This window comes from Myotis davidii, unplaced genomic scaffold (assembly GCF_000327345.1).
Source record: "Myotis davidii unplaced genomic scaffold, ASM32734v1 scaffold44, whole genome shotgun sequence".
Lineage (NCBI taxonomy): Eukaryota > Metazoa > Chordata > Mammalia > Chiroptera > Vespertilionidae > Myotis > Myotis davidii.
In genome coordinates, this window is record NW_006299705.1 from 11,087,101 (window position 1) to 11,101,590 (window position 14,490).

The window sequence follows — 14,490 nt, forward strand, 5'->3', positions numbered from 1 at the left end:
TGTATTTTAATCTCATTCCAAAAAGAAAGAAAATTTCTAGACACAAAGACATCTATTCAATAATGTTTACATACATTCAGCAACTTAAAATATTATAAGGATCCAATATTTTCATCTTTTATAATCTCAATATATTATATATTTAATATATAATATATACAATACATACAGGTAGTCAGCAGGATTACCTGTTGGATTTTTTCGTTATTGTCCTTTGAAGAGTGACTAATATATTACCAACAGAAACAACTTTAGCTCCTTAACCTCCTCTAAAACATGGCTCAGTTTGAAGAGTGTTCTGCAGGCAGCCACATGAATATTAACAGTACCTTAATACCACTGAGAGCAACCTATAACTGGAGTCATAAGAAAAGTTTCAAAGACTGTTTCAGAGGTTTCTGTAAACCAAGGCAACCAGAAGTATTACCCTTGCGGATAGCCCTCTCTCACATCAGTTAATACAAGGAGTTAAAATTTCCAATGCCCCAGTATAGCACTTAATCTATTCAGTAATTTTACATATTATACCATTAATTCACCCTGAGAATACAGAGGAAGCATTTCAAACAAGATATTCTGATATGTTTCTTTTTTCCTTTGTATTTGCTTTCTCCTGTGTTTTTTGTCAGCCCTTCAAGGGCACAAATATTTGAATCCCAAGTGTGACTTGGATATCCTTTTTTGTTAACTGAGATTCATGCCACAGTGAGATACTGGTGATAGAAAAGCCCAAAAAGGCTTGTAGAAAAGAGACACGCAGCAATCCACCAGGTTAGAAAAGACAGAAGTCCTCGAAAGAGCAGAGGAGTGAAAATGTTTTTTAAGCTGCTCAGTGCCACTGTTATCTGTGTAACAGTTACCTTCACCTTCCCATCCGCAGATGGTAATTCAGAGTAAACAGAACTGGATGGTAGACTATTATCCACTGGCAAGGTAGAGATGGATTCTGGATAAATGCCCCAGGAATGATGACCTAGAAAATTCAAGACACAAATATAACTTGAAGAATAACTAATTCCAAAGCTTCTTATTAAAAATAATAAACTGTTTAATTTATATTTGAAATTAAAAACAAGAATTTTGTGGCAAAATAAATTATTTTATGTTAAATATACAGTAAAATAATAATCTTTCAACATACCTAGTAAAATATTCATTCAACTTGATCAGACTGTAATCTGGCCTCATCAGTAAAAGTATATATAAAAGCTACAAGTATAATTTACTTTTGATAGCTACACTAAAATCTTCTAAAATAATAAAAAAAATTTTCCTTATGTAATATCTGAATCAACTATCTCTACTGAAGTGACAGAGACAGACTCAATAACTTCTTAGAAATCTTTTCTTCCTCTAGAATATCAGAATAAATTTCTTTCTCAGAAACTATCTGTGATTTTAGTGTGAAAGACTATTAATAGCTTCCAGAAATTTTTTCATCATATACTTTCCAATGTTGGATAGGATATGAATCACATCATTTACAATTGAGCTACTCCTTTATGTTCCATAGATTCCTAAAGGACATTTCCAACTATCATCAGCTCTACAGTACCTACTAAGCACACTCAAATAACACTTTTAGTTCCTTTAGCTTCTTAACCGCCCCCTCCCACTGTCACCAAGGAAAATGATCAATACAATAATAGATACTTCCTGAATAACAACACACAGGGACGTGATACCTTAGTTAACAGACTTATAGGATAACTGTTCTTCCATGGAGAAATCTCTACTCTTCAACTTAAGCTACATATAAAGTAGAACTCACAAAAGGATTCTCTAATTCATATAAGTTTATAAGTATCTTGGAATAATTTAAATACTAGGCACTAACAAAACCTTAAAAAGTTCTTTTATAACATAAAATAAGATCAACAGTGCTCACTCAAGTTATTCAATAAATCTGGGAACTAACCTTTGGTAATCAATTTTTATAAGTAAAGCACAACATAAAACCATATAGGCTTGAGTTTTCAACATGAGAAATCAACTTCTAAAAGTTTTCCATGTTTCCTATTCAAACTTTTCAAGAGAGGAACAATTTTAAGATGCATATTTCCTCGTAGGTAAGAAGAAGCATTGTTAAGCACAGGTGGAAAGTACAACATGTTCCCAGTTGCCAGGGCACACCTACCTAGTGTTTTTAAAAGCAGAGTTGTGTGAAGCAGCATCACCAGAGGCGCCACGTACTGCAGTGCGATGACACAGAGGTAATAAAAGACCCGCGCCACCTACAACCAACAACATTCTTCAGTGTCTAATATGGCTGACATGTTATGAGTGATTTAAACTTTCAAATAACTGTCAAACTGAACTGTTTGAGATAAGAAATCTTTTCATGGAAATGAAACTAAATGGTAATAAGTTCTGTACCTCATTATAAATGTCCCCAAACTGACTTCAGAAAGACTCAGTTTGAAGATAACTTTCTTCAAGTGTGAAAATATTAAAATAGTTTCCTTTAAAAAGTTATCGATTAATATAAATTGAAGAAAATAACCACAAAAATTCAAATAGTATATATTCACTTACACTTCAAATATAAAACAAAATAAGCAATCTCTAAAGACAGACACCTAAACAAATATCAAACAAAGTAATAGTAATAGGCAGAGTCATCCATGAACAAAACCCGCTCATAAATAAAAGCATCAACTCCCCATCCTATATGAATATATTTGTTTAAGGTCAAATAATTATAGAGTATGAAAAGATATAAAGGACAAACAGAAAAATGCTGAATGTTGATAAACACTCCTGACTTATAAATGAAGTTAAAAAAAGGGGCTCTAACACCAAATCTAAAAAAAAAAGACATGATCAGGCTAGATGTCCAGTCCGCTACAATGCTTGAGGGATTCCTAGCACTTTCCTCCTCTGGAATCCCCATTAAGTTAAATGTTTACGTTTCATGGTCAATTTTTGGAATAATGTTAAAACAAAATATATGTAGTCACTAAAATTAGTATTTCCTACCCATTAATTCATAAAGGCTTGACAATATATTGTAATGTCTTTCAAATCAATTAGAGGATCTCAACTTAGCAATAGTAGACATACCACAGCTTTACACCACACTACTGTAAGGTGCTTAAAGCACTTAAGGCAGAAAGAGGAATTAAGACCCTTTTTTACATGGGAACAGACTGACGAAGCACAGAGGGAAGGGGGGTTGGCAGTGGGACTAGAAAGATTAACCAAAGAACTTATATGCATATATGTATTGCCCATGAACACAGACAATAGGGTGGTAAAGGCCTGGGGCAGGGTGGGAACTGGATGGTGAAGAGCAAGGGGGAGAAAAAAAAGGAGGGACATTTGTAGTATTCTCAACAATAACAATATTTTTTAAAAAGACCCTTTCTTCTAACACCAAAATCAGATCAAAGTCTCTTGATGTCTGTATAAAATCATCCCATTTATTTACAATAAAAATATTATAAAATTATAATCTATTAAAAGAAACCAAATTATTTTTTTCTTACAACACAGTATTTTTCATTTTAACTACAGTATAAAACTTACCATTTTCTGTAGCTCCACTGTACTTATTCGGCCTGCTTCTTTCTTCATCTGATCCACACACTTCTGGGCTAAGTTTAAGTAAGCTTGCAGGTGACTACGCATCATGGCCAGCCGTAAAGCACACAGCAGGATTATTACCCAGAGTCGCAGAGTATCGAATGTAGCTTCTGTCATTCTACAGATCAAAAAGTTGACAGGGTGCTCTCAAAGATCTTATTATGCTGGCACGTTAGTTATGTGCTAATGCTCACCATAGCCTATAGTTAGAAACCTACACTTAGCTACAGTTGAAGATATAAAGCAAAAGTATCCCACTCTGCCACAGACTTGCCTATACCAGTACTTTCACCGGTATAACAGAACCAGATAGATGAATGGTTCACGAAAGTAAAATAGGAAAGATATCTAAAAGAAAGAAAGAAAGTACAGTAGTACTTGGGATCCTTTTCTCTATTGATCCTTCTCCACGGAAAAAAAAAATTGACTGTGAAATGAAAGGAGTTGGGTGCTCTTCAACTGGACACCAGGAAAAAGAAAGCAGGAAAGCACTGGAGACTGTGGAATTATTAAGTCAATGACCCATCTACGGCATGGGGAAAAAGTAGGTCTACAGTTGTTCATGCGGAAAACAATACAGTATTTAACCCCTTCCCCGGCAGAAACGTGTATACACGTTTTCACAAAATGTTCTTTTTTCAGTCGTCGACGAGTATACTCGTCTAAAACTTTACCTTCAAAAACCAGCTACATACGTACCATTCTAAATAATTTCATCTAGAAATTTCAACTTTCTGAGGAAATACTATTCTTAACCACAAAAATGGGAAGAAAAAATAATTACAAACTGTTTTCATAACCAGCATCAAAAATACTATATAGAACCAAAATAAAAAAATTAGTCTGAAAAAGAAACGTTTTTAACAAAAAAATTGTTGGGGAAGGGGTTAATAAACAGAACAAGAATAGACTCTGTTTTGTGTACTCACAATTGTAAACCTACTTTTCTCCATCCTGTATTGTGGCTGGAAGATGCAAGGCCATCCACAGCCCTGCGCCTTTCCAAGGGGCCTATAGACAACACTGTGCTCTCGGGAGCTACACAACAAGGGGACTTGACTGATAGCATCCTGAAGACAGCCATTACACAGACTTTGAGGGTGACAGGTAATGGAAATGAAGGGAATAGAATAAAGCAGTTAATCAAAAAAATATCTGCTCAGTTTATGACTTCAGGATTTATAATGAAGTCATTAAATAGTACTTCTAACTCATTATTTAACTAACCTCATAAAGATTTGGTAAGTTGATCTAATGGGGTATCTCAAGAAGAAGTCTGAGCTGGGATAAAATACATAAGTAAAGAACAGGCAGAAGACATTTCTCCAAATTCCTGAAGTCATTCTAGGTTTCACTGTATACGTTCTATGGTCACTTTTGGTTTTCTTCTTATGAGGTCACGAGCACACACAAATGACCACGTTTTATTTTTTTGATGCTAAATCAGAACACATGGATAGATTTAAATACATTTCTGGGTTGAAACTGCATTATAACCATTTTTGCTTCTGACTACAAATAAAGACCTTTCCATAAACCATTTAGTCCATGTAACAGGCGAAAAACCTGTCACTTGCTTTCTTCTTCATCTCATTTTCTTTGATTGATGGGCAGCCATTCTTTCTCAGTCTACCACATGGACTTTGAATTTTAAGCAAAAATTAAAAATCACCTCTGTCTAATCATTTAATATAATGGTCTAAAAAATAGAGACTAGAATGGACTAGAGACAAGGCTATAATTTTGTTTGAATTACTTATGAAGTGGATCAGAAATTGGGATGGACCAAAGGAAACAAAGATATAGGAAGGCAATACTCGGTCTTCATATAAAACACAATTTTTCTATAATTTAATATACAAACAAGGCAAAATAATTTATCTCCATTTCCTTTAAGCATAGTATTTGCTACTAACATGCACAAAGTTTACTTAGGGTGAAAGTGGGAAATGAATGTTGGTAAGTGCTAAGTGCTTTATATATACCAAATGTGACTGAATAATCTTAGCCAAATTATTTAATTTCTGAGTCCATTACTTTATCTATAAAATGAGATGAGAATAGCAATCACACACAGAATTACTGTAAGAATGACATAAAATATGTAAATTATCAACACCTAGCATAATAACTGGTGTATGACTGATATATCATGAATGCTGATTTCCTATTTTCCTAATTAAACTAAGGCAAATATAAAATCAGAGAATATAATAATCTATATATATAAAAGGTTAATATGCTAAGTGTCCCTCCAACCATCCAACCGGTCGTGATGACATGAACTGACCACCAGGGGGCAGACACTCAACGCAGGAGCTGCCATGAGGCGCACTGGCCATTTACAAAGAAACGGCACCGCGGACCTGGCGCCAACAAAGCAGTATTCGGCTTCCCCCAAGTGGAACACAGGCCCTGCCACCACCCCGTGGTGGCAGCCCACCAAATTGCAGCCCATGCTGCCAAGACCCCATGGCACAAAATGCGGCCCACAGCTCAGCCCAGCCCAGCAAGGGTGGCTGCAGGCGCTGGGTAATGATGTCACATAGCAACGCCCAGCTTCCTCTTCCTAGCAAATAGCATCCTTGGAGTTTCTTCAGCCCGGGAACACAACTTGTTTTATAGCCAGGTGCAAACAATTTACACTTTAACCAAATGTTTGTGAAGTGTTTTCACGTGCCTCATCTCATTTGATTCTCCCAGAAGTCCTGGAGTAGGTAGATAGGAGGCTCACTAGAATCCTATTTTCTTTTCATTAGCTGGAAAACGGAGATGTAGAAAGTTTCGAAAGTTGGCTGATTGAAAAGAAATGATGGACCTTGAAAACGACTTCAGGTTTTCTCACTGCGCAGAGTATAGTCAAACGCTGCTTCAGTTAAATATTTTACTCTTTGTTCTCCCTGCGTGATCTACAATAATAACCTGCCTTGTGTTGATATTCACTGCTGTGTTGCTGACAATTATCTGAAAGAGAAGTTGGGGTGCTTCACTGGGCTGGAAAAAATTTAGCTAAATCAGAAAGCAGGTCTAATTAAGCACGTTTATTCTTTATATATAAAAGGCTAATTTGACTCGCGCATGAGCCATACCTATAAAACTCTTGCTGGTGCCAATTGCACTTGTGTGTTTCAATCTGTCATTGTCAATAGTGAATTTGGTTGACACTTTTATTATAAAGAAAGGATGAATAGTGATATTAAAATATTTCTTCTAATTAATTTCCTTTCAGTGTGCATGAATCCGTGCACCGAGTCACTAGTAGGAGTATAAAATCCAACGCCTATGACCAAACTTCAAAGAAAGACTGGGCATGCTTTCAACATCAAAGACATTAGTTAGAAGTTTTTCTGAGATTTTGTCTAGAGCTCTAGGATTCTCAGGGTATACACTTTACCACCCCCCAAATACAAACAAAGTATTATTTAGAAAGTCACAAAGGTAGAAGTGAACTGTGGAAGAAGTGAGCCAGCTGGACTACATGGGCCTAGGAAACAAGTGCAGAGACAAAAGAAGGGCCCTTGAGTTTAAGAGAAAGAAAGACATAAGCAACTCGAAGAGGAAAGTTTCGGGCATGCTAGAAGAGAGAAAAAGAGGAGGAGAGGAGAGAGAGACCCACTTTTAAATACTTAGTGAATCTGTGAAGTTAAATTTACCATTAAGGCTTAAACGTGTGGGGGAAAAACATTCTTTTATTGGTACTTCCCTAATTCAATCAGATTAACTTTTAATAAATGTTATGGCCCTGGCTGGGGGGCTCTGTTGATTGGAATATTGTCCCATACAACAAAAGGTTTCAGGTTTGATTCCTGGTCAGGGCACATACCTAGTTTGAGGGTTCAATCCCAGGTCAGGGTGCAGCTAGGAGGCAACTGATCAATGTTTCTCTCTCACATCAACATTTCTCTCTCTCTCTAAAAATAGAAAAAAAAAATAAAAAAGTTATGGTCATCACTGATTATATAATCTAAGACAAATCTGTACCAGATCTAAAAGTATACATAACATAAAATGCACACTGTGGAGTCAATGACTAGTCAAAATTTTCTATTTTAATTCTGATGAGGTAAAGCACTGAAGGGAATATTTATTAAGCACTTATTTCCAGCTGGTTGCATTACATGTGTTCTTTCATTTAATTCCAAAGATAACTTTGTGAGGTGGATACTATTATCTTCATTTTCCAGATGGGGAAACAGAGGCTCAGTGAAGTTAAATAATCTCCCTCAAGTGACAGTTTTAGTGAAGATCAGAACTGGGGTTTAAACCAGCTCTGTATGAACCTTTCTATTACTCTAACATCATTTCACAAGGCTAATGAGTTAACATATCAAGTACATTTATTAATGCCCTTTAGTAAATTATTTCTATGTTTCCTTACCAACTTCTGTTAAAATATGGCTGTCTAAGAGATAATATTAGATAATAATGTCAAGGCATTATTTAAAATTTTGATCAGTGTGATGATGACACTGATATGCAGGAAAATGTCCTTATTTTTTAGAGGTACACACTAAAGTACGTAGGAGTAAAAATGTTATGCCTCTAATATACTTGAAAAACTACATAAAACAAAACAAAACAAGGGTGAAGCAAATATGGAAAATGTTATAACTACTATGGGGGCTTTATATATGAATTTCCATTTATACTTATTTTTTCCTCCATAATTTTCACAATCAAAACAATAAAATAATTGTACAAAGTATCTTTAAAACAGGCACAATGACAATAGAAAAATACCAGATAACAACTGGACAATAACTGAAAAAGCAGAAAAACTTGTAAGTATTCAAAATAATGTTAATGCAGGGTAATAATCATCCACATTCATTAATAAAGATCACAAAAAGTAAAATGAGGGCTTGAAGCTTCACTTTTACAACACACTTTTAGCATTTCTATTGTTTTAAAAAGTGTCCTAATATTCTACTTAAAATTTTTAATGCAGTACACATTATTTATTATATAATGAAACAAAAATTAGCCCTCAAACACCCATACTTACAAAGGGACACTTTCTTTACCCAATGGTGGGTTCATGATGTAGTCTTTGGTGATTGGTTTTACCCAGAGCAGAACCATAAGTAAAGGTGCCAAGAAGTTGATATGAAGCAATGTTCTGAAAGTATGCAAGAAATAAACATAAAAATCCAGAAACAAAATACACTAATAAACTACAGAAACTTGGGACTTACATAACGAAGGCAAAAACTTATTTACAGTATTCTATATATTTAAGGTGCTATCACCATTATTTAATATTTATCATTATCATTTAACACTGATTTGAACCCTTGCAAAACTATTTCATTGTCTTAATTTTTCAGATAAGAACACTTAGATCCATGAAAGTTAAAGGACTTGCTCATAGCAATTATTATGTCAAGGGCAGATCTAGCATTAAAATCTAAATCTGTTCACTTTTATTGTAGCATTAAAAACCCCTCCTATCTCCCTGATTTAATACATGGGTACTTAAATGATTCTCTAACTTTACATAATCAATGAATTCAAAGATTTTTCAGTATGCAGTCATCTTTTGATACTTTTCAGTGTAACTAAAACAACATGCCTCATTATTTACAAGTAAGATATAGGGACTAGCAAGATCCATAATACTAGAAGGCATACAGTAGATGGAACCTACTGCAACAACTTAGGACGCTTTCAATATATAATGATCATGTATATTGTTCTAATTATGTTGTTAAAATCATAAATAATTTATAAGTTTTCTTCTCGGATATTATAAAAATACATGAAATAAATTTCCCTATCCTTTACTAATCAAAGAAATTTATATTACTCCTAACAAGACAATATACTTTAATACAGCAAAAGGTTTCAGGTATGAGCTATACCTTCATTAAGTGTTGTCCCAAACGTGTACCCCACAGAGATAGACGACTAGTAAGGATTTTTCTTATTTTAGAAAAAAGGAGAAATCCTTCAGATTATTTTATTGCCATGTACTACTTTCATTATCAACCAGAGTGAAGGGCTACACTGGAAGGTTTAACATACACATACACACACACACACACACACACACACACACACACACAGCTGGGAACCATGAACACCTGACAGGGAAAGGTGGAACTCTGGTTCTAAGCTCTGGCATTAAAACGAGTACTAGTGCCTGGCCATGGGGGTGAAGAGGACGTTGCTCTTTGTGCCAGTCATGCTACTCTCTCAACAAAATGGGCTTGCCCACACCCGTGTATCAGGCAGAGTGCTACAACACAATGTGGGGCTAAAATAAACTGAAAATAAGACTCCAAATCACTAAAGTGAAAAATCTTAAAAAGAAGCTATGTTTTAAAAGGAAACTAAAATGTGCCTCCACCCCCACCCCAAAACACCACTAAATGTTTGTAATGTTTTAATAAAGTGATTCTCTCATCTCACAGGCTGGGTAAACCTTCGGGTGTGGGAAAGAAGGCAGCAGTATTAGGTATGCAGTGTTGCTAGGGAACACTCTAGTATTAAGGAGCAGCCCACAGCGGTTTCAGTAGTTGGTGAAGGTCTCCCCTCCACCCACCCTTTCAGCTTATTTAAATCATAACACTGGCGTTAGTGGCCTGAAGTGTGTGTGTAGAGAAGGGAGGAGAACCAGGTTTTGTTTTAAAAGAAGCCATTAGATAGATGGAATGGTGAGAGAAAAGCAGGATGTAAAAAAGAGGAGGAAAAAGTGGGATGAAACAGTGTGCATTGGTATGTGAGAGTAAGTGAACACACACACATATCTAAAAAAATGGAGGTAAGAAAAAAAAAAGACTGTCAAAATTAAAATAAAGGAAATGACATAGGTAAGAGTTATTGATATAAAAACACTACAGAATCAGCATCATTAAAGTATGTGTTTTTAAAGAGCAGAAATGTTAAGAAATGATCATTCAGAAACTTAATGATTATAAATACATATATCAAGAACGACTATTCTCAACTCAGGCTTCTATTGCAAAACAGAAAGATGAGGAGGGAATTTGGATGTGGATATATATGATCTGGATCTATAAACCTGTCAGCTAAGGAATCTGCATCAACAAAAAAATATATATGATAACTACAAAGAATATAGTAAATGGGCTTTGAACTATCTATAGGTTTTCAAATATGATTTCTCATTTTGAGAACTAAAATAAAATTTGATAGTTAAAAGTAGTCTATGATATTTAACAGTGTACAGTACTAACAATCCCAAAAATAAAACAATGAATCCTTCTAACAAGAGTTGTACAAACACCTCTTCTGTATGCATATTTTACTTTAAAAAATGTAATTTTTTTAAAAAAATTAAATAACACTGTTTACATACAATTTAAAGAAAATATTCCATACATCCTCAGTTCTGTTGTAGAAATTACAATATCAAAAATTGTCCTGTGATAAAAAGTTAACATAAATAATGACATTTCCATTCTAACAGGTAAAACAATCTAGCAACTGATGTTATATTTTTTAAACCCAGGACTTAAAATTTGGAAGCGAATAAAATAAACTTGCTTAAAGTAGAAAGAGGAAGTATTGTGACATCAAATTAATTTTCAATATAAAAATGTATGATTTCATTACAATAATATACCTTCAATAAGATGGAAAACATATATTTATCTGCATGTGCTTATGTACATTTTCCGCTTACTGTGTAATTTTTTCTGTTGCCAAATTCAGGGCATCCAGATGCATTTGAGCCAGCCGTAATCCAGGAAATGTCAAAAAAGCCCCAATGAGTGAACAGAAAATAGCCAGGAAAAATTTGAAAGTAAGTTTTGAAACAGGACCCCTAAAAATAAAATTTTAAAAGATCTGATAAATTTTTACAGTTACCTTTCTAGGAATTTTTCTTTCTTCTAATCAATCATTTAAAAAACACAATAATAGTAATACACAGAGTGACTTTTACAAAAGGACTGCACTTATCCAAATATCCATAGTAAAATTTAGTGAAGTATAAACGAAATCAGGCATCTCTTTAGCTACATTTGAACAATCCAACCTACATATTCAACATAGAATTTGATACGTGACATGTAAAAATTCTGTGAAAGATACTAATTTTATACAAATGTAAAAATTAAAAGAGTATTTCTAAAAGTGACAGTCCTACTTAAAACTCTTTCACTGGTTACAAACAAAGAACCTTTCATAATAAATCTATTCTACTAAAAATGTAAAAATTTAAGTGATGCTTAATTAAAAAAACAAAAACAACTTACTGAGATTCTAAACCTTGCTTTTCAAGAAACTGCATCGCACTGTCTGAAAAATTTGTAAATCCTGTAGGGGAAAAATATCATTCTTACCACTGAAGTAAAATACAGAATCTTTCTTTGGAAATAAAATGCTAGAAAACAGAGCATCTTATACTTTGAAGTGACTAGTTTAGCTCTTTCATGTGCTAATTATCATGCCATAATGCAATAAAATTTGGTTACTAGCAGGAACAGTCTTTGAAAACATCCTTTTGATATTTGTACATTCCATGAGTGTGCATAAAATTTGCATTAAGATTTGCATCTGTGTTTATGTGAGTAAACTTTAGCATTACAGAAACTCATTTAATTATAAGGAAAAAAGTGGGGCAAGAGTGCATGCCTGAAGGTAACAAAAACTTAGCTAAAACAAAAGAGGAAGGAAGATATTACTTAATAACAATAAAGGTTAGTTACTTAGAACATTGCAAAATATGCACCTCTAACCTAATTTTAAAAACTTATCTGATGTAAAACTTACTTGAATATTGAAGTAAAAAATAGTAACACTAGACAAAGCAAAACTGATTTTTAAAGTTGTATGAATTACCTGTTTCGAGTCCAAATTCCAGATAATTTTCTGTTACAATCAAGACTGCCATTGCTTTCACGAAGAAAAAAAATCCAAAGGTAACACAGACTGATCTTTCACCACCATCTTTTACTTTAAAATAGTGTGTAGTTAATGAAAATAGAACTTTGCTGCAGAAGGAAAAGTTCAGGAAAAACCACAAATAACTTTGTGGGAGTCAGACACAACCATCTTTACAGAACTTGAATTCCAATAAAATTTGACTACATGTATTTTGATTCTACAACATGCTTATATACGAGGTGCTCTTTGGAAGGAAATGAAAAAAAAACAACAATGAAAATTTGAACAGTCTTCTAAGATATAGGACATAAAGAAATGAAGCAAATCTAAGTGAAATCCATAACATTTAAGTGCACATACACAGAATAAGTTGCAATTAGGAAGAGAATGTCTTTCTAGTTTGTCTGATTCAAACTTTACTAGGAGATTAGTATAGTAATTTTATGACATAGGTTCTCAGTGACATGAAAAGCCAAGGTAGAGGTTATACGAGGGAACTATCTTTAATTGGGCAGGTTTATTAAACAGTTTCGATTTAGATGGAACACACAAACACAAGTCATAGGAATCAACTGTAAATCATACAATAACTCAAAACCTAAGGATTCCTAATACCTGTTGGTAAGTTGTAACACAAAAACTAAGTATCTGGTTCACCATTTCACAGTATCATTAAAAAAACCAAATTCCAGTTGAATACTCAAAAACAGCTAAAGGTTCAATTAAAAATATTAAAACATTTTCATTTTATATGAGAATATTATCATTTTATCTGAACTCCCTCTCACTAACTGGTCAAGATCAGATTAATGGGTGATCCAAACTAGAACCCAGATTTCTACTATAACAAATTGTTCTCCTTGAAGGCATAAACCCACCAAACCAAGTAAGATGCTTGGCAAAAAAAATACAGTGGGGCCTTGACTTACGAGTTTAATTTGTTCCAAGACCGAGCTTGTTAAAGAGCTCGTTAACTCAAATTACTCCATCAACTCAATGCAAAAAATCAGCCGGGAGACAGCTGGTATCTCAAAAAACTCGTTAGTCAGGACACTCGTAAGTCAAGGCCCCACTGTATAGAAAGCATTTTTTAGATACCACTGTATGTCGAACATGGAAAATAATGACAACAGTCATGTAGTACTTGCTAAGTGCTAGGCAATTCCAATTAACTCATTTCATCCCCACATTAGCCAGCTATTACTATTTTTATAGATTAAAAAAAAAATCTGTCGAGACCACCAAGATGGCAGCATAGGTAAACACCTGAACTTGCTGCCACGAACAACCACATTAAACTACAGCTAAAAGACAAAACGAGTATCATTCAGAACCACAGAAAGGCTGAGTGGAAATTCTACAACTAGAAGGAAAGAGAAAAGAGCACTGAGTCCAGTAGGAGGTGCAGAGGTGTGGAAGTGTGGAGGTATGGAAGTGCGCAAAAGAGGCTGACAGCTGGGTACCTGTTGTCTTTTTCAATCGGGAGGGAGAAACAAGCTCCCGACTGCTCTGAACTCCAGTACCGGGCGAGAACTTGGGGACCCAGACTCATACTGAGAGAAACTGGACTGTCTGGCCTCGGGCAGGAACGTGAGGACAGCTTTCTCACAGAGGTGCTTGCAGTAGTCATTGTTCCTGCACAGGGCCGCGGGACACAGACCCCCGGGACCTCTCCAAGGCAGAGCAGACTGGCAGCCATTGTGGTTTGCTCCACACCGGTGATTCCCTGAGACCCTGCCACACCCAATTTACAACCCTAACCAAGCTGTGTGCAGAGGCTTTTGCATATGAATGGCCTGGCCTTTCTCTGCCTAAAAACCTGGGCAGACTCAGTGAATGCCAAAGCTCCACTGAAGTAAGCCCTGCCCCATAAGGGTGTCTCCAGCACAGAAGTTCTCCCATTGTAGACACAACTGGTCCTCACAGCCATTTGGCCTGGAGGTCAATTCCTCACAGTGATCCTACAACAATCAAGGCATAACTACAACAAGACTATGCACAAAGCCCACAAGGAGGTGAACCAAGAGTGTCCACCTCAGGTAACTGGGGAGG

The 14,490-nt window shown here is 35.1% G+C and overlaps 1 protein-coding gene across 5 annotated transcripts in view; it reads right to left on the minus strand.

The window, feature by feature from the left end:
* TMEM161B (transmembrane protein 161B) overlaps positions 1–14,490 on the minus strand; it is a 69,830-nt gene that overhangs the window by 369 nt on the left and 54,971 nt on the right. For 4 of the 5 annotated variants that reach the window (XM_015571654.1, XM_006775515.2, XM_015571655.1 and 1 more), the window contains 7 exons: positions 12,394–12,545; positions 11,808–11,868; positions 11,234–11,374; positions 8,591–8,704; positions 3,529–3,703; positions 2,138–2,234; positions 351–973 (listed from right to left, as the gene is read on the minus strand). In XM_015571654.1, coding sequence (XP_015427140.1) covers positions 696–973; positions 2,138–2,234; positions 3,529–3,703; positions 8,591–8,704; positions 11,234–11,374; positions 11,808–11,868; positions 12,394–12,545 — 1,018 coding nt within the window. In that variant the 3' untranslated portion in view covers positions 351–695. Of the gene's footprint in view, positions 1–207; positions 974–2,137; positions 2,235–3,528; positions 3,704–8,590; positions 8,705–11,233; positions 11,375–11,807; positions 11,869–12,393; positions 12,546–14,490 lie in introns of those variants that run through there. The other variant, XM_006775514.2, reaches the window with a different exon arrangement.